General features: G+C 40.6%; 1 protein-coding gene across 1 annotated transcript in view; it reads left to right on the plus strand.

The window, feature by feature from the left end:
• Window positions 1-22,363, plus strand: part of sema3b (sema domain, immunoglobulin domain (Ig), short basic domain, secreted, (semaphorin) 3B) — a 60,398-nt gene that overhangs the window by 25,233 nt on the left and 12,802 nt on the right. Inside the window, exons 2-4 of the mRNA XM_088289603.1 lie at window positions 14,609-15,015; window positions 18,803-18,960; window positions 19,251-19,313. Coding sequence (XP_088145729.1) covers window positions 14,850-15,015; window positions 18,803-18,960; window positions 19,251-19,313 — 387 coding nt within the window. The 5' untranslated portion in view covers window positions 14,609-14,849. The remainder of the gene's footprint in view (window positions 1-14,608; window positions 15,016-18,802; window positions 18,961-19,250; window positions 19,314-22,363) is intronic.

The raw sequence follows: 22,363 nt of genomic DNA on the forward strand, positions 1-22,363 counted from the left end.
ATTGAATGGTGGGGATTCGTTCAGCTCGTACAGTATGCCGAAGATTTAACTCGCTCAATATGCCGGAGAACTGCTTGTGTGTGAGTGTGTGTGTGTGCGTAACAATCAAATTGTCATGTATGGCAGAGTATGAAATCTTTCCACCCCCTCCTGCAATCTGCTGAAGCCTTATGGGTGTCAAATGGCGTGTTTGATGAACACCTGCATGAAGGACCATGGAGGACCTGACCCCCCCCAAAAAAAATGCTGGTAAAAAATGCAAGTAAATAATTGGCTGTGCCACAAACATTCAGCATTTGAGATCTGGATGGAATCAAAACATTTTCTTCAATGAAGCATTTTCCCTTTTTCAATTTAAGGAGATCAGTAATATCTTTCTATTCCAAATACATTATTACTATGCGTTTGGACAGACCACGCTGATGGTAAAAATGAAGTTTGTATCAGTCAACTCCAAACATTCTGCTAATAAGAGAAACTGAAGCCTGGTCATGACATATGCAGTATCTGTTGTGTGTAAACAAAAATGCGTCACTGCAGTGTCTTGTTCCAGTTGCGTCGTTGCCCTGGACCATTTTCTGACGTTTGTCGACAGCTATTAACAGCCAGTAAGAGTTCGTTTGCGGGGATTCCTTACAGCAACACGCTGTCATTCTAATGCTTTGTCGTTGTTACGGGCTAATGTCAGTCGCCTCTCGGCTTGGCGGCAGCTTTGCCTACCCTGCTGCGACATCACTGCCTGCAAAAGTTGTTTGTGTGGAAATTGGTCGTGAGTCTCGGTATTTCGAATGCCTCACTTGGGAAAAGTCTTCTTGAGAGGACTAGTTTGTGGGCATATAAGGATTTATTTTAAATAACGTACGACATTGTCAGTGTGTGGACGAATGCTCAAATAATCTGGAAAAGGTCAAACAAAAATGGTTCTGCATTCTGAACAGCACACTAGGGATGTATTTATTGTATATCATTCTCTTGAATTCATTCTTGTACCGTGTATGTATTTCATTTTAAAAAAAAGAGCGTTATCCCAAGCTATGACCTACCTAGCTGATGTAGGGCCTGTACTTAAACTCAAATTTACCCGTCTTGATACTGCATGAAGCGCAGCGACTGATTACAAGTGTGGGCCTTTTAGATGGTAAATGTCAGGGTTCAGGCTCGTGTTTTAAAGCTTTCATCTTCTAGTAGGTGATTTCCCCGTTTTTGTCTTCCAGACATTAACACTGTCATCTTTTCTCTGTACTCGCATCAGCTGGAAAAGTCCAGCAAAGGTTCGGGTTTGATTAAAGCATTGAAGAGAATAACAGAGCTGCTTTGAAATGACAAATGCAAAAGTCAAGTTTGTTTGAAAATGGCAAAGTGAAGCTTCAGTTTGTTTAATTTCAGGCTAGCAGTGCATACAGAGACACCTTTATAAGCCAGTGTTCAGCCAACTCGATTTAATAGTGGTGGGAACTAGTGCAGAAATGTGCATTCCACTGCGAAATAGTGCTTTGTACGTGTGTGCGTGTGTGTGCATGAAAGAGGCGAAGCTGTGGCCATGCAAGGTGTACTAATCCACTTTGTGACCTTCTAAACCTGCTTTTCGGCACATGCAGAAAGTTTTCTCAATATTTTTTTGTTTTGGATTAGAATCATCTTTATTTTTGTCTGTTTCCTTCCTGTTAAGTCGCGACCCACAAGCTGTAGTATCTGCCCTGGTCTCCAAAACAAATGTATACTCTCTGCCAAAGTATTGGAACAGTGAGGCCTTTAGACTATATACATTTAAGTTTAACATCAAAAGATGAGTACAAGGAAAGAAATTTTCTGATTGACATCAGGATCTGATGTTCAACTTAAAGCAGGGGTGGGCAAACTTTTTGATTGGCGGGCCACAATGGGTTCTAAAAGTGTTCTAAGTGTTTTGGTAACCTCACCTCATCTGAGAAAAAAAAATACATTTCGTTTTAAATGAAAGTGAACAAAAGCATTACAACAAAATATATGTCTTTGAAAAACCACAGTATATGGAAAATAAAATTCATTTAATTATTTTTCAAGTTCGACGGGCCGGATTAAAACGTTCAATGGGCCGCATGTAACCCCCGAGCCGTAGTTTGCCCACAGCTGACTTAAAGGGACACCTGGATGGCCTAAACTTTGGCACTCATGTGATTGCTACGTATGTAAAAATTACATCAGGACTCAAATTCATCCCCCCTAAAAGAATCTGTAGTGATTTACGAGCTTTTTGGGGATGAGATTTCCCAACAAATTGGCACGCCCCCTTTTGTAGCTTGATTAATTATTTTTTGCATCTCAGTTGTTTACGTCACAGCAGCTTGCTTGCGTTGTCGCATTATGTCGTCTAAAATGTTGAAAATCATCAACCAAATCTACATTAACAAACTTGTCCGCTCAAACCAGTAAAAAAATTGTTTGGATTTATTGACATCTAACGTGAGCTGCTATGATCCCCTCCATGAAATCAAAAATACCATGCCGATGTCTTCTTCACTTATACAGGCTGAAGCATGAACGTGCACACGGCGCCGGTGGCGACTGGTTGTTGTTTTGGAACGTTTAGCCACGCTAAAGTTTTATTAAGTGTCAAAAGGCAACCAGCAGCCTGGCGTGGATGTTTTCCCCCACGGCTAACTGTCGCCGCTGCGATGGTGTTTAAAGTAACAGCACTGCCAAAGGCAGCATTTAGCTTTCCAACATTAAGCAGACAAGTTTAGCAGAACAAAATCAACTTCTTATCGTCCAGCTATACGGCTCCGTGCTGCAGAAGCCTGTCGCCGCTCATGCAGTCGAGTACATTCATGTCCGCAACCGCTTGCAGTCAATTAATGAAGTCGTCAGCGTTGCGGAGGGAGTTATCAATTTCGGATAACCTCATCATTGACAAACCCTTGAGATGGCCTTTTTGAACATTCCAATAGCAAACAACAATTAATTTTACTTAAAGCCTCTGGTAATGCATCGTATTTGCGTATATTGGTGACTTATTGACAAAAACAGACAAGATATGACAGAAGCTGCATGTCAGCTGCTCATGTCCTCATTTTCTTTTAAGTCAGACATGGAAAGGCCAATTGTCTTGTGATGTTTTCAGAGATTAAAATAGAGATGTCCACAAACATTTTGGGGCTGGTTGGTCCCGTTATTATTTATTAGCGACATATTTACAGTGACTTTGAATGAAAAACTGTGATCAGTCCCCTCTGTGACTGTGACGAAGATATGGAGGGTGGAGTGGTGCCGTGGACCAAAAAAAATTAGAGCATCAATTCCTAAACAATGAAAAAAATGGTCAAAAAAATTGTTTTGGGGGCTTAATTTTTACCTCTGCTCTATGTTTGCACTGTGTGTGTGTGTGAGTAAAGCATTGTGTATTTGAATGTACAAAAATACTTGATATTTACATTATATGCGCATTTAACCTTGGTTGTTTGACTCATGGCTTACTATGTTCAATGGTGGTCTTAAACAACCCCCCCATGACCCTTGCAACCAATCGGGGTGTGATGCATGCGTGTGGAGGTGTTAGTCCCATTTCTGAGCCCCCTGGCACCATCGTCCACCCCTTGTCCCCACCAAGCCCACACCCTTTGCACTCCAGATTGCCCCCACCTGTCAACTCCATCCTTTAAATTGGGTGTGATCACATCAAAGACCAACAGGGAGGATTACAGGTTCCTGTGCCCTCAAGGTTTCCCAAGAAAAAACGACCCTCCTTTTCTCTCTTTCTACCTGTGACACTCTTGGTCTTTTTTTTCTCTTTTGGGGCCCAAATAATCCCTGTGGTGTCAGTGGGTCAAGGGACCATGTCATGGACTACCTGCCAAGACACATCACAGAAAGCTATGGAGAGCTTGCATGCTTGTTTTCCAGACCAAGACAGACCGCCTGACACAACAGCGCAATTGCTCCTTGAGACTGCTGCAATGGAACTCTAGTTGGCCTTTGTGCACAAAGAAAAACACGGTGTTTGGTTGGGGACAGGGCCATTTTGGGCATATTTAGAAAACTTCTTCAAATGAACTTGTCGACATGCTTCAAGCAGATAACACAGACCAGAATTTGAATTTGAACTTTGTAAATTAATGCAATCCATTTTCTTGCTTGGGGAAAGGCGCATAATGACTCGTTTTCTTTTTTTTCCCGGACGGTCACCATACTGCCTCCCACAGGTCCGTCTTGGTACTACAACAGACGACTTGCAATTGTCGGTGTTGATGGCACGTGAGTTGACGTTTTAGCTGGTTGGTTGACTTATAATTGATTATTGTCTTCATCTAGTTCCGCTTCTTCATAATATCATGTATGGTTCAAAATGACTGAAATGTCTTTCAAACGGTCAATGTACGAGATCAGCCTCCACCACATCGGTATACTTTTAAACTGTACATTTGCAGTCTGAATTGCAAGTCAAAGGAAGGAATACTTGAGAGCAAACGTTAGTTTACCTTTTCACTTGGCTCAGCGTTACCATAGCTGCTGAGACGATTATAATAATATCCTCAGAAAAATGTTTGAGTCTTTGGCTCCTATGGAACATTTGCTGTACTCTATGTGCGCAACATGCAATTGAATCGTTGAAGGACTGATGTAATCCAGTTTGGGGATTTTGTTGGATGGTACACGCCTTACATAGTCACATAACGCAGTCAGTACGTGCTCAAGATAATCTTCTAGTGGTCAACAGTAATTTTCTTCATTGGTTTGTTTTGTGATTTCATAAACTTTTCTACAGTACTATAGATTGACACCGTGTGGTAATGTCTCCATTTTTGAACTGCTTGGAGCACATTTTCCTATGTCACAAACACCAGGTTTGCGTGGAGGACCCAACACAAAAATTAACCCACGGAACTGGAAGTAATCAAACACAAAATTAATAAAATCAAATTGAAAAGCTAGGTTTGAACAGTAACAAAATAAACCACAGCAAAAAGAAACAACATGACAGGACAATATGTGACAACATCAATAAACCAGCAACGACTGAAAAAAAAACCCAGAGAACTAAATACAAGCAAACGAAACAGACAACATGAGTGGCTGGAAGGAGCTGATTGGTTGATCCATGGAACCGTGCTGATGAGAACAGGTGGAAATAAAAAAGACATGAAAATGGATACAGAGAAAACATGAAGCACAACTCAATCTAATCAAAACTAAGTCGACAGAAGCACAGATCATGACATCCTCGTGCTTGTGTGGGTTTGTGCGGCTTCCTCCCTCATGCCACATGCTCTGTAATTGACTGGCGACCAGCCAAGGGTGTACTCGCCCGAAGTCGGCTGGGCGAGGCTCCCGATAACCCACCACCCAAATGACGCATCCGAAAACGGATGGATGAAACAACAGCGGCAGACGCACCAATGCATTTGTCAAGCCACCATTTATTTATTGCGCCATTCCAGTAATCAAATGGAATATTCTTTAAGTCTAACGTGTGAGCATGGTAATGGAAATGTCGTCAAAGCGCAGTCGTCAGTTTATTGTTGGCCTTGGATACTTGGTCACTGTGATGACTAAATTTAACAACATATCTTGGGACTGTTACATAAAACCCACGAGTGGCTCAAAAATGTGTGAGAAAATAGTGGAGAGGTCATCGACTAAGAAAGCAGATGGCACATCTAGTCGATGGAATCGTCATTATGGTGGAGCGGCACTTTTGCCTGACTTTGGTGCAACTCAGTGATGGTGTGAATTTGCGTGTGAATGGCTGTCTCTCTATTTGTGTCTTGCGAACTGTTCAAGTTTTAGTTTACTCATTAAGTGATAAGAATTTCCCTCGCTCTCCAAACTGAAAATGTTTCAAACACGTAGCATATAATCATATGATGTATGAAGATGGGAGAAACATGGAGGTAAGAGAACTTGAAAAAGCAGTCAGACTGGACTTGTCCCACAAGTCAACTCCATTCTATTTCTAATCACCAGAGTATTTAGAGAAGGGCACTCTGGATAAAGATCAACACAAACAGGACGTAGTAGCAGTGGAGCTCGGGAAAAGATGTCCAGATAGGACGCAATGACACATGCTGGTGTTGATAGCTTGTTACCTGATAAGCTACCTTGACATGTAGTCGGGAGGGAGCTAATTGGCATTTGTATCATATGAGGGATGACATCATCCTATGCAGTCGAAATACGGGTAGGGTGGAAAAGCGTGATTAGGATTTCAACAAGCTGTCAAAACCAATTAGCCACATGTTCTTTTTGATGATTCATTACCATGAAGCGAGAATCATCAATGCGTCCATTCATGTTGAGTGAAGAGTGACTTGGCTAGCCATGCCTAAAAATTCATTTCATGCACAAATCTTGAATCGTTTATTGACAGTAATTCCATTTTTTTCATGGATGAATGTGATAGGGTGCCAACTACTCATAGTAGGTAGGCTACCAAACAGAAACGTAAAGAACTCTTCTCTTACTTTTAGTCTGACTTAACATTTGAAGTCATCTTGGAACAGTGATGTTCGAAAAATTACTCAGAAATCATTTGAGATTTAACATAAACCTAAAACAACATAGGTCAACAGAATTACCTGAATTCATTTTGCTTTTGAGGCCACTTGTTGCTAGGCAAATTTCATCGACTCGATATTACTGCCACCTAGGACGTTGGTAAACCACCCATTTGTTCAGATTTTGTCTCCGTTTTTCTTATAGGTGAAAAAACAGGTGAAAAATAATTGAATTGTCACACAAGTGTAAAAATAAGTTAACCACTTTATATTAAGTTGTAAAAACAAACGATGAACGATTTTCAAGTTGACTTCCATTGTCTATTCTTCTCCTCCTTCTACTCCTTCCATTTTCACTAGATGAAAAAAAATGACACATTCTGCTATAGTGATGTTGCAGCTGAGCAGTGGCCACTTCCTCTGGCAGTGCGTTACATCACAACTTTAGTCTTCATTCCATTGGCAGGTGCTGAACTTCGCCCGGCAACCCTCTAACAAACGCACAAAACGAACGCCCACCAGGCAGGGTATGACGCCCAGTAAGAGGTCATGAGTCTCACATCAGGGGGTCAGGGGGGGTCATCGCAGTGTGTGTGTATTGTCTGCATGATTTGTGTTTGTGTGTGTGCACGTTTTATTTTTATTTGCCTCTCCACCCCTGCTGCTGAACTGTCTGTCATAAAGCTGTCTTTATGCCTTTACAGGCGGTGATCCTCACTAAGAGTTTTGTCTCAAGGCTCTCTGCTTTTGTAATAGAAAAGGAATCAGCTTCTATCAGGAAACAATAAATAAATCAATTTTGTGGTCAGTCAGTGAAGTGTTGTGACCCTAACGAGTGGTGTGGCTTACTTTGAAAATCTCCCAGTGGTGGTCATGTTTTCTGCTTTGACGTACGGAGAGGTTCGTTGAAATGAAAAAGAGCTGCAAAAGTTTTGAATATTAGTTGTGTTGAATATTGTAAACCAAATTACAAATAATTGTTTCCCACCAGTATATCACAAGACAGTTTAATTTGGCGCATGTTCACAATTTGTGAGCTCATAACTGTAGTAAATCATTTTATGGTTTAAGGTTATTCTAGTTAACAAAAACTGTTCAAAAATGAAAAAATACATTTTTGTTTAAATAAAATATAAATAATAATATATAATAAAATAAAAACGAGAGTGTGTTCAAAAAACAAAACAAAAAAATTTACATTTTATGTATTTGTTAAAACTAACTGTAATTACAGCAAAAATGTCCTTCAGTTTCTTGGTCAATTAATTTCACCATGGCAACAACAAAGACACTGCTCATTACAAGACAGTTTAGCAACGTTGATTTTAAAAATGTTATTTTAAGGTACAATCGATTCTGTTCCTAGCCTCCGTTGGACTGATGTTGCAAAGACAGACATTCATTCAAACTTTGCCAAGTAATGATTTAAAAATGAACAAATGTGACAGCTGGTTACAAAGCAAACATACAGTAGCGCGCGCACACACATTACATGTCCCTGCCCCTTTCCACTCCCCTTCCTCTTTCATCCCACCTTTCCCTCCTCCCTCTATCGCTCCATCCCTCCCTTCGTCTCCCCTCTTGAATTAAATCCATTATTCCTGCCTGCTCTCCCTCTGAGCACTTCAGCGCCGCTCAGCTCCCGTATGCGTGTGCGCGTGACCCTCTCACATGTGTATGTTAAAAAGACTTCTGTGTGTTTTTCGAAGTGGAGTTGGAGTGCCGCCACTAATCAGTGAAATTGGCTGCAGGATTGGGGAGTACCTACTTGTGCTTTTATTTTTCTGAGACAAGAACTTTTTTGCATTGAACTGCTCTTTTTTTTTTTTTTACCCTTCACATTGCAGGATTTTCCATTTTTGAAAGAAATCATTGGATTTTTTTTTTTTTTTTGTTAAAAGGATTTTTCTCCATCTTCAAACCCTTCCTGGTGTGACCAAGTTGAGTTTGTACGCTGGAGTTGTTTGACTCCTTTGGAACTTTCCTCTTCATGGACAAGGTGCACGATGGGTATGGAAAGCAGGAGAGGGAAATATTTTGCAAGATGTTTTTAACTATGGATCTGCGAGCCTCAGGTGGACACTGATCCCAATCTTGGAAGTATCACACCCTTTCGGTGGTTGGTTTCCAGAAGCAAATGGACAGGTGAGTTTATTCTAACTCCAAGGCAGAGGAACGGATGGTCATCCGCATTGTATTTAGTCAGGGAAAAGGGTAATTAAGGGATCTTGTCTTAAGATTTTGTTTGGATTGCCTCCAGTCGGAATTCAGGATGAGTTCACTGCTGCTTCTACCAGACATGGTGGTCCTGCACTTATTTATTTATATGCTAAGAACACTCTATCAGTATGGTAGTTAAATAAATTGTCATTTATTCTAACTATTTGAAGTAACCCTGTTCCTGCTCTGGCAACTCTTTGTACATATAAGATCTTGGAGAGCGTCTCTGGGATTTATTTTGTCTTTAAGATGAAGGTTACTGATGTTGGACCTGAGAGAGGATCTGCTGCTTCGGCCCCCAAATCTTTTTTTTAGTTCATCCCGAAGGTGTTTGATGGCCTTGCTCGTCAGCACCGGACATCTGTATGGACCTTGCTCTCTGCTGCTCAGATAAAGTTGGAGGCATCCAAGTGTCTTGTTAAGATAAAGAATTAAGAATCAGGGACAAGTAATCGGCCTTGTACAAGAACTGCTGAATAATAAAATAAATTTTGCATATGATAAAAAGTACCAGAAATGATGTCTCAAAACATCTTTACTCCCACGTTACTCCACTCTAATGGAATAATGTGCTTCTTTGAGATGTGAAACAGGAAGGTAAATCACATGTCAATGGAGCAAGAATTTACCAAGTTAAATTCCCAAAAAATAATTCAGTTATAAACTAGATAAAAGGTTGCATAGTCATAGGGCAGTCATATCTTCTTGCTCCATTATGTAATGCAACTTTTTGTCTGGAGACCCACAACCAACAAGTGCAGCCCAACAGCCATTCTCAAAGTGACTACAAGCCTTTAGAGGAGTTAAGCCGGGAGAAAGCCGAGAAATTGAAACGTTCAGAGGCAGCAAGCCCGGTGGTTCTTGAAAGAGCCTCAGAGGGAACATGAGCGTGTTCTGCTACTTGTTGGTCAAGAGCCATCTGGACCACAATACTTGATGGAAACTTTCCCAGACTACAAATCAGCCGCTTGCATTTGTCAGATTTAGTCAAAGTTTTGGTTGAATCAGAAACAAAATTATTGACACTGACAACAAATCCTGACTTTCCACAGTAAAACAGTTGACGTTGTGATAACTGTTCTTGTCCCAAAGCATTTTCCATCTGGTTTTATGTTGTTGTCTCGTGTTCCTCCTTCCCCGACTTGTCATCATATTTTAGCTTTGATGTGGCTTCTTTTCTTATTCCTTGATTTGGTATTTAATCAGACATCCCAACTTGACTTTGGAGCACTCACCCATCCACCCCCCCAGAAGGAAAACAACTGAATGAAATTGTGAGCCTTTACAGTAAACTGGACTGAGGGTACTCTTGCACGCCCTCTAGTGGCCACAGGAGCCTACACGCAAGTGGCTTTTACTCACTTGCATACATCCACTTTCTATAAAGATGAATAATTACAGTATTATGTTTTTGAGGTTGCGGGTGAGCATCAGTAGAAACAAAGGGAGAAAATGCATTGTAATAATTTGTGTGCTTGCCCTTTCATGCAAATAATAATATCATATTATCATTCCTCTCTACTTTGTAGTTTTAATCATGTTTCCTTGTGAATACAGTTAGTGGGCCTCTGTTTCAATTTTCCTCCTTGTCTCTTTGTCTTTTCATTCATTCAACACAAGGAGGCTATCAGACATGCTGCGTTGCAGGCTGGGAAACTCGTTTTCTCCCATAAAGCTAAACAATTGGCCCTTTGCTCTCACTTACCTTTTGTCTCAAATCCTGCTCCTTCTCTTTGTCTGTCCCTCCAATCATCCATTCTGATAGACTACGTGGCTGAAACAGGCGGGATGTCACGATTGTCATATTCTTCGCAATGTGACAGTGTGTAGCTTAACGGCCATTGGAAAACATGTTTTGTTACATTGCATTTTAAAGAGCATCGGCATTGTCCAAGTAAATTCAATTCCATATTTGACAACGAATTCCTCGGCAGATGTTTGACAAAAAAATAGGTTCTTCCTACCCTCACACACTTAACTAGTGACACACTTTTAATTCTATTTGCAAAGAAAAACAGTTAGTAGCGTTGCCTCACTGCAAAGTAAAATGTTATGAACAAACCATTAGGCAGCAAACACATTAGGAGCCTACTTTAGGGGCCACGCGTAAGTCTGGCGCAAAGCACTATTTTAACCGTGTGAGGAGGTGGAGTTTTCTTTCTTGTTGTATTTTCATAGACGGGGCGAGGTCAGAAAGGGGCGTTTGCAACGTTGAAGGAGTGAACACAGTTGACTTTATTCCCAGCCAATCAAAGTCCTCCTCTGAGAATCAGAGAATCAAAATGATTCAGAGGATTTGTTACATGTTGTTGTTGAAGCATAGCGCAAAATCTATCTGCCTGTGCCTGGATCAAATCCACTAAAATTGTGTTACACCACCTGCACCAAAACTTAGACCTGCTTTTACCTGATCTAAAGTCTAGTCTACTTTCCGTCAACAAATTGTCAGCTGAGTCAGGGGCATGTCATAGAAAAGGCCCTCGGTCCGCCGGTATACCATAATCCCAAACACGGTAAACTAGACTTGTCCCAGCATGCAAATTAAGATGCGGCAGTTTTTACACTGAGCGCACGTGCACCTGTCTATGAAAATAGAGCCTGAAGAATCGAATGGAATGCTAATCACTTGCCAGAGCATCTTCTTTGGATTTTTCAACAGAGTTCAAAGGGTCTCAGAAGCTAATTCTCCTTCGTATTGTCAGTGGGAAGAACTGTGTTTCATCTTCACTGGTGTATTTTGTCAATTGTGGCACTCGGGCCGTACTGTGCCCAGGTTTCTTATAGCATATAAGGTAATGTAGTATTAACATGGATATCTGTGACATGGAAAAATGTTCTCCATCACCACACACCATGAAAGTCACCTTTCAAAAGCATTTATTTTCCTGTACTCACAATCCACGCTCCAGAAATTAAGTATGGTGATGAAATAGGATTTCCATTGTTCAGAGCCAATGTATAGAGAAGTTCTCTTACCTTGTTAAAAAAATTCAGCTATCATAATTTTTGCTGCTCACCAGAAATCATGACAACCTACAAGTGGATTGGTCGGGTCAGGGAACAAGGAAACTCCCATAAATAAAAACAAGCATGTCTTACCCGATGTCATGTTTTATATAAAAGTTCCCCAGAGGTCAAGAAGTATTTTTTATTTTCCAAAGGAAATTGTTCTTTCCACATAAGCACACTCTCAAAGAAATTGATACACTGATTTCCATATTTTTCACCCTCTAACATTCTTGTCTTCAAAAACCTCTCAGCATCCGACTGTAGCTCATTTCTCCCTTTTCTGTTTTCTAACTTTACAACCAAGCAGTGTTTATAGAGGCCTGCAGGTTAAATGCTAATAGCCATTCATCCATTCATTGTGTCTTGCTGTACATCGGCTTGCTCTCTAACCTCACTCTAAAGCCTATCACACCCCCGGAAGGCCGACCTTGCTTTGTCTACTCATTGCTATTTAGGCTTTTTTTTTTTTTTTTTTTTTTTGATGGCCCGCCTTGACCCCCACCGACTCTAAGGAATCCGTCCTTCTTGCTTTCTTTTTTATTCTCAGTCCACTCCCTCTTGGCATGCTGCTGCTGTGTCTATTGGAGCTGAACTGAATAAAAGTGTCAGCAGCCCCAATGGCTTTTTTCTTTTTTATTAAGATGCATTAAGGAGCTAGCTGGGAGTTTGTGCAATTGTCAAGGAGTGAGTGTGCACAGCTAAGCGCTGAGTGAGAAGCTGCGTGCGTGTCTTGAGTGGACTCACACTTGTACGCACAATCACACAATGAGGCTTGCCGCGCTTTTAACAGCAGTCGACAATCGAGTCAGACTCCCAGGGACGATGACGTGAAATGTGTGCAAGTATAACACTGTATGTTGTGTCATTGCAACGCCACACAAACCCCTTAAGTGCTCACAAACGCGCACAGAACAAAGTCACCGCAGAAAAATACAATTCACACGTTATAAATGGGTTTTACACACCATAATCATTTCCTTAGCGTTGGCAAGAAAAATGTAACACAATCTTGACATGCCAACTTAGCAGACTAAATATTAAGGTTAAAAAAAAAAAGAAAAATAAAACACAACAGTTCTTTTGTTCTCGTTGAGAGCGGTGCAAATGTGGCACAGGAAGCCAAGATGTGTGCTGTTTCAAAAGCCTGCATGTGCACCTTTGTCCATTCACTTGTGTGATTATGTGTGGGCATGTCGGGGTGTGCTTGTGTGTGTGTGCGTTTGTGTATACATATGTCTAGGTATGGGAGTTTTATGTTTCTTTCTTGTTGTGTAGGAGAGACTAGGGAGCTGTGTGAGTTTCTAAGAGCTCTCTGTGCCTCAATAGCTTAATTATTCATAAAAATGTGTTCCAGCAACATAGACATGCATGTACATGTGCACAATATATGCACGTTTGAAAGACTGTATGTCGGTACAGTACTGTGAAAAGTCTGAGGCCCGCCACTAGCTTTGTTGTTATTTTTCCTTTTTCACAGCCGTCATTTTGACAAAGGAAAAAAGAAAATGGCAGAACACACACAGCAACAAAATAACAATAATAATTACGGGCCAAGGAAAAAGTAATGGCGTCTGCCATAGTTGTGTTGCAGATGGCATTAAAATAAGACTCCATCCCCTAAGAATCATAACATAGTGGTACCAGCCGTCTGTTCATCATCCTCCATAAACCAGAAAGTAATCTGCTTGCTAGCCAAGACATGGACATTTGTAAAATTGTTCCTTTTTCCCCTCAAAATAATCTAAATGGACTTATAGCATTTTGGAAAATAACTTCAGACCTAGTTTAGAAGTCACATCAGGGATAATGAAAGTATTAAATAATCTCTACCCCCATACTATTATTAACAGCTGTGCGTAAAAAGAAAACGAAAATGATGTTAATGAGCCTGTAAGTGGTCAAAGTAAGAAGGGGACAATTAACCACATGATCGTAAGCAGTATAAATCAGAGTTGTCTCAAGTTGATGAGTGACATCTGTGAGGTGTGACGTGCCAATTGTAACTCTTTCTTCTGAAAGACATCATTGTGGTCAGCGGACCACAGTGTGTAAATGTGTGTGCGTGTGGCGCGCCACAGGCCCTGCTCGCTTTCTACAATACAACAGCTACTTATTTAAACTTAATAAGTCTCAGACTTGACAACAACACATTAATTGAACGAGACAACAACATTTAATGCCAAATATGCAAAAAAAAAAAAAAAAACACAAAAAACAAGACAACTTCCCAGGCAATCGATCAAAGATTCTAAAACCAACATTCAGAGCTCTGTTTTCAAGACCAGCGTAAATCTGGCGAGGCGCATGGCATATTTCTGCATGCGAGCGGCTTATATGTTAGTCATTTTGCAGATGAGCGCAGGGTGGTGGATCTGCGAGTGGGAGGGTTGCACTCCTATGGGAGTGGTCACAGCTGACTTAAATCATGGCCATACAAAGTGTCTCCTTTCATTTAATTTCAATGTGGTGTGCTTAATCGAAGAATGCCTCGCTTGGTGCAGACTGGTCTGCCAAATTGGCAAAAATGATGACACTCAGGATACATTGGCAATTTATTTTGAAAATAAAGTATGGTGAGGTTGGGCTTGTTCTGTTCAGTTCTATTCTTCTTATGATCGTGTTGAGTATGGCAAAATGTCAACGGCTAAGCAAAACTTCTGTGAGTGGTTATCCTGTGACTGCAGTGAGCAGTCTCTAAATGGCGTTCACGTGAAGTACACTGAGTTCTTGTGGTCTTTTATTTTCTTGAAGCAATAAGAAATTCTGGGTAATTTTATGGTTTTTTCCAACCTTTTCTTCCATTTGAACTTCCTTTAAGAGTGCAGGCCCAGTTGTCCCAATGCTGTTTGTGTGCATGCGCATCTGTCGCTGTCCATCTCTGAATCTCGCCTCTCTTTTTCTATTTTTAGATCTGGATTTGGTCCATGTGTGACATTTTCATCTCTTCTTGGAGGTGAGAGGTGAGATCTGTTGATTTGGCGATCTGCCAGGGGAACGCTTCCATGCCAAGACGGAAGGTCCAAAAGAATACTGGAACTCTGGCACGATAAGACGATACTCAGACTCAACCAATGGACACCAATTGAATATCTGACCTAAAGACGTGTGCTAACATCCCATTTTGGACTTGAAAAGAAACCGTGTCCCAGAATGATGACCATGATGATGATGATGGTGGCCATGATGGTCACCTGCAGCTCTCTGTTCCTTTTGGGATTGGCGGCGGCTCATGCTTCCTCTTCCAGCACTGTGACACGCTCGTCTTCGTCTTCCTCGTCCTCTTCGTCCTCGCCGCGTATGAAGCTCTCCTACAAAGGTAAGGCGGGAGACTTTAAGGAATCATCCAAGTGAAGACGTTTTAATTGCAGCATCTTCTGTTACCGCAATATAAAAACACAGTAGGAAGGGTCTGATGTTTCATTTTATGATGTAAGTGACACCCAAGGCGGCAACCCTATAAATCAGTGATGTGATCATCTAGATTTCAGTGTCCCCTCCCCAACCTTAGCAACTAAGAACATGATGCTCATCTTCTTAATATCTAAACTTATTTATGAGCCAAATTCATCACAAGGTGTTGAGAAACATTTTGTAGGCGTAGGCCAAGAGGCCAGGACTGTTTTTAACTAGTTTATAATGGTCATTTGTTGATATTTTGGAGCCAGAAAATCCAAATAGATTTCAAAGTGGGGGGCACTGGTTAGCACGATGGCCTCACAGTGCGGAGGTCGTAGGTTCGATTCTGGCTCCGGCCTTCCTGTGAGGAGTTTGCATGTTCTCCCCGTGCCTGCATAGGTTTTCTCTGGTACTTTGGCTTCCTCCCACATTCCAAAGACTCTAAATCGTCTCTAATTATGAGTGTGAGCGCGGCTGGATGTTTGTCTTTGTGTGGGCTGACAACCAATTCAGGGTGCGCCCTGCCTAATGCCCGAAGACGGCTGGGATGGGCTCCAGCATCACTACGACCCTCGTGAGGAGAAGCGGTTCAGATAATGGATGGATGGATTTCAAAGTGGAGGTTGTGCAACTGTCCTTTGGAGTGACAGTAGTATTGTTTCTCAGTCTAAAAAATATTTGTGAGGTCCTACGGGTTTATGTAGTAGAAGTTGATCCATCCATTTTATGCAGGGCTTTTCAAAACGCTTACTCCATCTTATTCTGTGCGAGAGGTGGGGTGCACCCTGGTCTGATTGCCAGACAATCGCATATAGACAATGATTAACAGCTATGGAAATTTGGAATTTTGAATCTCATTTAAGTAAGTAAGACTTTGGGCCTTACTTTGGCATACTGGCGTCGGTGTGCCCGGCATGAATTAATATTTGTGTCAACGCGAGTCAAGTCCAGCGTGTTTGGGGTCATGTTGTGCCCGTCTGGGCGTTATGCCACACTGAGTTGCCTCACCCCAGACTCATCCGACAGTTTGGTAACTGTAAATAGTCTGGTTCAGCGTGAAAATCATTTTCATGCCAAACCAATGCTCTCGTTCAGCATGTTTGTGAATTTGGTTAAGACACCTCACGAGGCAGCCCTGCCGCACCCTCCAGCGGATCTGCAAATTTCGTTCCAAAAGTTCGCGATATTTTAGACTGTCTAACAGCAGGTCTAACTCGTAGTACAAGTGGTGTAATGCAATTTTAGTGCATTGATCGAGGTGCTGGAGGACAGATTTAGCGCTCCGTGGACCTGTGTGGTGGACGTCATGATATTTCATTCATTAACCTGACACCAGCGCAGGGGTTGTGCTAGAGCATATCCCACCAGGCTTCAGGCCACCCTTAACTGGTCACTGAGTCACTGAGTCAAACCATACACACGTCACTGAGCAGGAACTGATCACACGCTGCCCACACACACACAAGTCAGCCGACTGGACCACGACATCATAAGCAACTTACATCTTATGTAACAATATAAAATGACCAATCATAGCTCCCACTCAATAGTTGTTATTTTCAGATGGAAAGTCACAAAAACACGTTACTGAAACCACATGTGTCGGGCAATTACTTAGTGTTTCACCTAAGGCTGCTGCTATAATTGAATACAAATCAAATTGATGAAATGATAATCTTCCCTATCCACCACATGACTTGAAGTCCCCACCGCATTCCACTGGACGGAATATCTGCACTTGTTTTGCAATCGCCGATATCTTGGATCAGTGGTTTAATGCTCGGATGTACTCATTAAAGAAATTTGAACATAAACATGTGACCTTAAGTATAATGAAAACATTGTGTGATTCTTTAGATTTTTACCCAGAACACAAATATCCAGTGGCAGGAAAAAGTCACCATCAAAATATGTGGTCGTACATCTTCTTTTCAAGGAATACAGTAAAGTGCAAAGAATGACATTCAATACAATGCTCCCTAAATTTACGAACACCAACTATTTAACCAGAATTTTAGCAACACATCTTATGTCATCTTGTTTCAAAGGCACCCGTTTTATTCAAGCCAAATGGCAGCCATGATACGCTACGGCTGTGTTAGTGACAATTTATTAGGGTGTGTTTTACTATAGGATCTCTGTGTGGAGTGATGGGAGCGTATGTTACCTCAGTATCATGAATTGTGGCTGACAGCGTTTACATTTCACAATAAATTTTGTCACGATGGGCTTTGCTTTCATGACGATGATGATGCAGTCGAATTTTTCAGTGGCACTCGGAGCTATCTTATGAGAGATTTAAATTGCATTTTTACTAACCAAATTTCAATGTAGCGCTTCACACAGACTTATTGGTTCAACCGTATGCCATACACAGTTGTATTCTCGCTGTAGCCACAAACAATAATGTGAAAACGCCAGAGAGAAATCCAACGTATTCAAGTTAGACGAGTTTGCCGAGTGGCAACATAAAATGGCCGAAGCTGGCTTCACTTATCCTGACGGCAAGTAAGCGACATTGTCAGTCCATTGATAAATACAATGTTTCCAAATAATGTAAGTTTCATGAGTTAATGAGTTCATGATATACTTTACACATATTGAAGTAATGAAAGTAGGAATCAAGTAAATATTACTAGTTTTTTGTGTAATAAGCTATAAAGTTATTATTATCTGTGTAAACCAGTTCTCATGAGTTAAAAAAAAAACTCGCTAACCTCGGGTGATAGTCAATTTGATTGGCTGGGTGATAGTCAATTTGATTGGCTGGGTGATGAACCAGTCGGGTTCAAGTGTTAACCAGGGTTTATATTCCTCTTGAGCCTTGTTTTAACTTCCATGTGTAGTTCAGCTCAGTTCACCTCCAAAGTCAGTCCAGTTCCAAGTTTATATAATCCAAAAACAATTAATGGCGAAGGAATGACAATACTGTCACCGAGTGTTTTTTTTTATAGACAATGCTGGAATTCATCTTGGGACGTGCCTTTGCTTTATTGTGGTACTGCATGTCCTGTTCTGTAAAATAAATATTTTGGAATTTCGTCTCTGACCTTAGTGTGTGCTTGTGTAACCCTGGTTAACATAGCCTCATAAAATAAGAGCATGCTATTAAAAACAATCATTAAGAAAATATCCATTACATAAAATAAAAGAAAGTTGGAAACTCACCAAGACCCATCATCACCAATTGAAGGACAGGTTGGAAAACTCAAAAACGACTCCTTCAAAATACAAAACTAACATTGAATAGCTCGGTGTGTCTTTCGTTTAACCGTAGTTCCCCTTCAGCTTCTTTATCAAGTATGAGAAGAATAAAATTAAGTGCGCTTTTCTGGTCACGTGACTAACGGCATTACGTCGCTACATGCCCTTCAAAACAAAAGCGTTGACATAGCGCTAAATCATTTTGAAGAATTACAAAAACATTAATTAATTAATGAATTTACCAGTTTTTAACCTTGTAACACATTTCTAAGTCATGTTGATCCTTTTTGCATCTACAGTGTATATTTTCTTAATGACTGTTTTAATAAGAGGCTCTTATTTTATTAGGCTATGTTAACCAGGGTTACACATGCAGTTAAATAAATTAACTCTAAAAATTGATAAGTTGGTTGATGGGGATTCATATAGGAAGGAAATTAGCCCTTCATAATTTTTTGCAAGTTGTAATTTCCTGATTCAGTCCCATCCATTTCTGCTCGTAGACTTGCAGCAGTTCAATGGAGTGAGGCGCTTTGAGCTGGAGCGTTCGTGTTGCTTCAGTGCTCTGCTGCTGGACGAGGAGCGGGGACGACTGTTCGTTGGGGCGAAGAACTTCCTGCTGTCGCTCTCACTGGATAACATCGGCAAACAGGAGCACAAGGTTGGACACAATTCCATCCTACCAACTATATTGTTTTAATAAAATTAAATTTGCTTTAATAAAATAAAAAGAAGTGTGTAATGGAAGGAGAAAAAAAACATGACTACCGATTGAGCAGTGGTCAAGACTTAATGACTTCATATTGAGATGTTTTGATATATGGAACCCATCTGCAGGAGTGAAGAAAACTGAAATAAAAAAAGGTTTTTTTTCATCATTTATGTCAAACAGATTGTTTAATAACATTAAACCAGTAAAAATAAAATAAGATTCACACTGTTGGGTTTCAGATCCACTGGCCTGCCCCTGTTGAGTGGAGGGAGGAATGTAACTGGGCTGGCAAGGATATCACAGTAAGTCTGGTTACATTGTTTCAACTCAACAACTTTCAGCATTTGGAATATTTAATTTACTGTTTGTCATTATTGTTGGATATACATGTGAAATATATGTCAACCACAAAATGTGACGCCGCGTATGCTTAATTCTTCTGTATATTCATTTTATCTTCCCATCTTCTTCCTCTTTTTACACCAGCCAAGTTTATTATAGTTCCCAGGCGTCTTAATAACATGACTGAGATCGGATTTTGTCAACATATGTTAAGGATGAAAAATTATCATCAGAAGTTAATGCTGCTATCGCTGTGCTTACAATGCAGCTTTGCTTACCATTCGGTTTTGACACGATCATTGCTTCAGCCACCGTTTCCAAGTGGTTCCTTCAATTTCGGCCTGTTTAGCTGCCAAGTCATTGGTGGTTGAATAAAGAGGTCACAAAAAGATTTACTTGGTTGTTCAATTTTACACTTGATGGGTGAGCAGCCCTCCAGCAATGCAACATTTAGTATATACTGTTTAAAACTCAATTTCCTGGTTGGGGAGGCATCGGGATTTCCTTTTTAAATATATTATTTCATGTACTGAAGCTTGTCTGTGCAATTAAAGCCAATAAATATATATTTTTTTGAAAAAAGTGAGGTCCTGCAGCATATTGAAGGACAGAATATTGAGAGCTATTACTTTTCCCAACATTTGAAAACAGTATTCTCGATGTGGTGTACGACTTTAGAGGTGCCACTGTGTTCTGCATATTTAAATTATTAAAAAGTTGTATCAATAAAAATAACCCTAATTCTTTTATAAACCGAACCCATCACCCTTGGAGAGATTTGCTCTCTATGGATGCACCGACAATGTGAGTTTAACAAAGCTTTGATTCCAAGTTTTAATGTGGTGCAAGTAGTTAAAAAAAGAACTTCAACATACATATTAGTGCTGAGAAGGCCGCTGCTGAATGATATGTACACGTTCCAGGGATTTAACTCACGCCCATGGTTTTACGCTTCACACTTCCTCTAATCTAAATAGACCCTCTGTTACAACCCTGTCTTTTTATTGGACACCTACAATAGAAACTGTGATCTCCATTTATTTTTCAAGACTGCACTACATATACAATATGTTAAAAGTATACGATGATTATGTGTCTAAATTGAGTGTCCATCGACGTGTCCTGTGTGCTTTTGATGTGGGCTGCACAAGCTCTGACTATTGTTGAATCTGTACTGTATTTCTGCTCATGTGTTGGAAACGTTGGTCTGTATGTTTTCATGCACGTGAATATGTGTGTGTGTGTGTGTATGTGTGTGTGTAGTACAAAGCCTCTATCAGCATGATTACACAGCTGTGGACGACACAATGAACTCCATTCATTGACTACTACAAGCTTCTAGTTTTGTGTGTGCGTGCGCGTGTGTGTAATAGTCAATGAATAATCAGACCTGTTTAGTGTCTTTCTTGCTTTTAAGTGTGTTTTTAATCAATGTTAAACGGCAACCTCTCATTTCCTTAGGGCTTTGTTTTGTGAGCGACACATTAAGAGCGAACTGAGCTGACCTTACCTTGTTGACCCTAATTACCGGAACGCGTGCTTTCTCTTTTGGAAGAGGTCATCGCCTGCCCACTTTTGGGTCTGCCCTCCCAGTCACTTTGTTCACACTCAATGTCTCATATTGTTACTTGTCTCGAAAGGTGCCTGCACTGGAAGACCTTTAGAACTCAGTGAAGTCTGTGGTATTGGGTAACATGGGTGGATTTCTGCTGGACTCTCACAAGACACTGCTGTTACTGTTATTTTTATATAAGGATAAGCTTAACTATTGATGTAGGATAACACCTGTGTCTTTACTGCTGTGTCTAGTTTGACGATACAAAATCTTTGAAGTCGGTGTTGTATCCAGTCAATAGCAAACCTGTATTTGGCACATTGATTTCAATCCTGTTTTTGTTGTAATTCATTTAAAAAAGGGTGAGAGCACAACTTGGATACTATGGTGAATGGAATGAGCAGGAACAATGGGCCAGGGGATAAGGCCGAAACACATTGGAGGAAAAAGAAAAAAAGAACTAGGAGCTACTTTCTCTCTGGAACAATTTAAAAAATATATCAAAATAATGAAGTATGAACTGAAGTAGTTCATTTTAAAAGTTGTGAGCTGAAATTCTGAAAACTTTCCCAATACTGGTGTGGACAGAGAAAAGAATGGAATGTAGGCTTAAGCCCTGCAGTGGTTGTTCGGCCCCTTAATGTATTTTCTATTTAATATTGAGCCATTATTCAATATTGCCGAATGGAGTTATGCCTTTATAAGAGCTAGTGGTGAATTTTTACTTTCATTGAAGTTTTACCCAATTACCGTACTTTTACGGCCAAAAGACGCGCTGTATCAAAGGGCGCGCACCAGTTGAGGGTGCTATTTCTGTATTTAATACTTATACTGGGCGTGCCGCACTACGAGGCGTATGCTAGCTCGCGCATGCTAGCTCGCGCATGCTAGCATGCGAGCTAGCATGCGCCTCGTAGTGCGGCGCACCCAGTATAAGGATTTAACATTTCTAGATGTTTTGCGCTGTTTCCAGATCTGCCTTGTATTTTCTCTAGCACATTAGGTTTTAATGATAATAAGTCAAACAGTCATATATTTAGGAATATTTATGAGTAAAGCATTCAGCAAGAGGTGGATTTTTTTCCTGAAATGCTAAAATTACAATCCATGGTAAAATCCCAGTTGCGTGATCTTTTATTGGTAAAACCTAGAAACCCAATATAAAAATGTTTCAAAAACCTGATATGCCAGAATAAGAGTAAAGATATTTTTTAAATGAGTGTCAAAAACATTTTAACAGACATAAAGCTATCTCTGATTAAAACTTCACGTTGTAGCCAGTTATAGCAACAACTTGTGGAAGTGCACAAAATAAGATTTTGTCTACCTCAGGAGCAACAAATCAGACAAATGTCCACAGAGTTAGATTGTCCTGGTCGGCAAAAGCCATCAAAGGCATTCCTGAGCTGTGTTGTGTATCTAAAGTTTGCCCACTGGACAACTGCCACTGTATAT

This window comes from Idiotropiscis lumnitzeri, chromosome 3 (assembly GCF_059441095.1).
Source record: "Idiotropiscis lumnitzeri isolate Australia: NSW breed Sydney's pygmy pipehorse chromosome 3, RoL_Ilum_1.0, whole genome shotgun sequence".
In the NCBI taxonomy this organism is placed as follows: Eukaryota; Metazoa; Chordata; class Actinopteri; order Syngnathiformes; family Syngnathidae; genus Idiotropiscis; species Idiotropiscis lumnitzeri.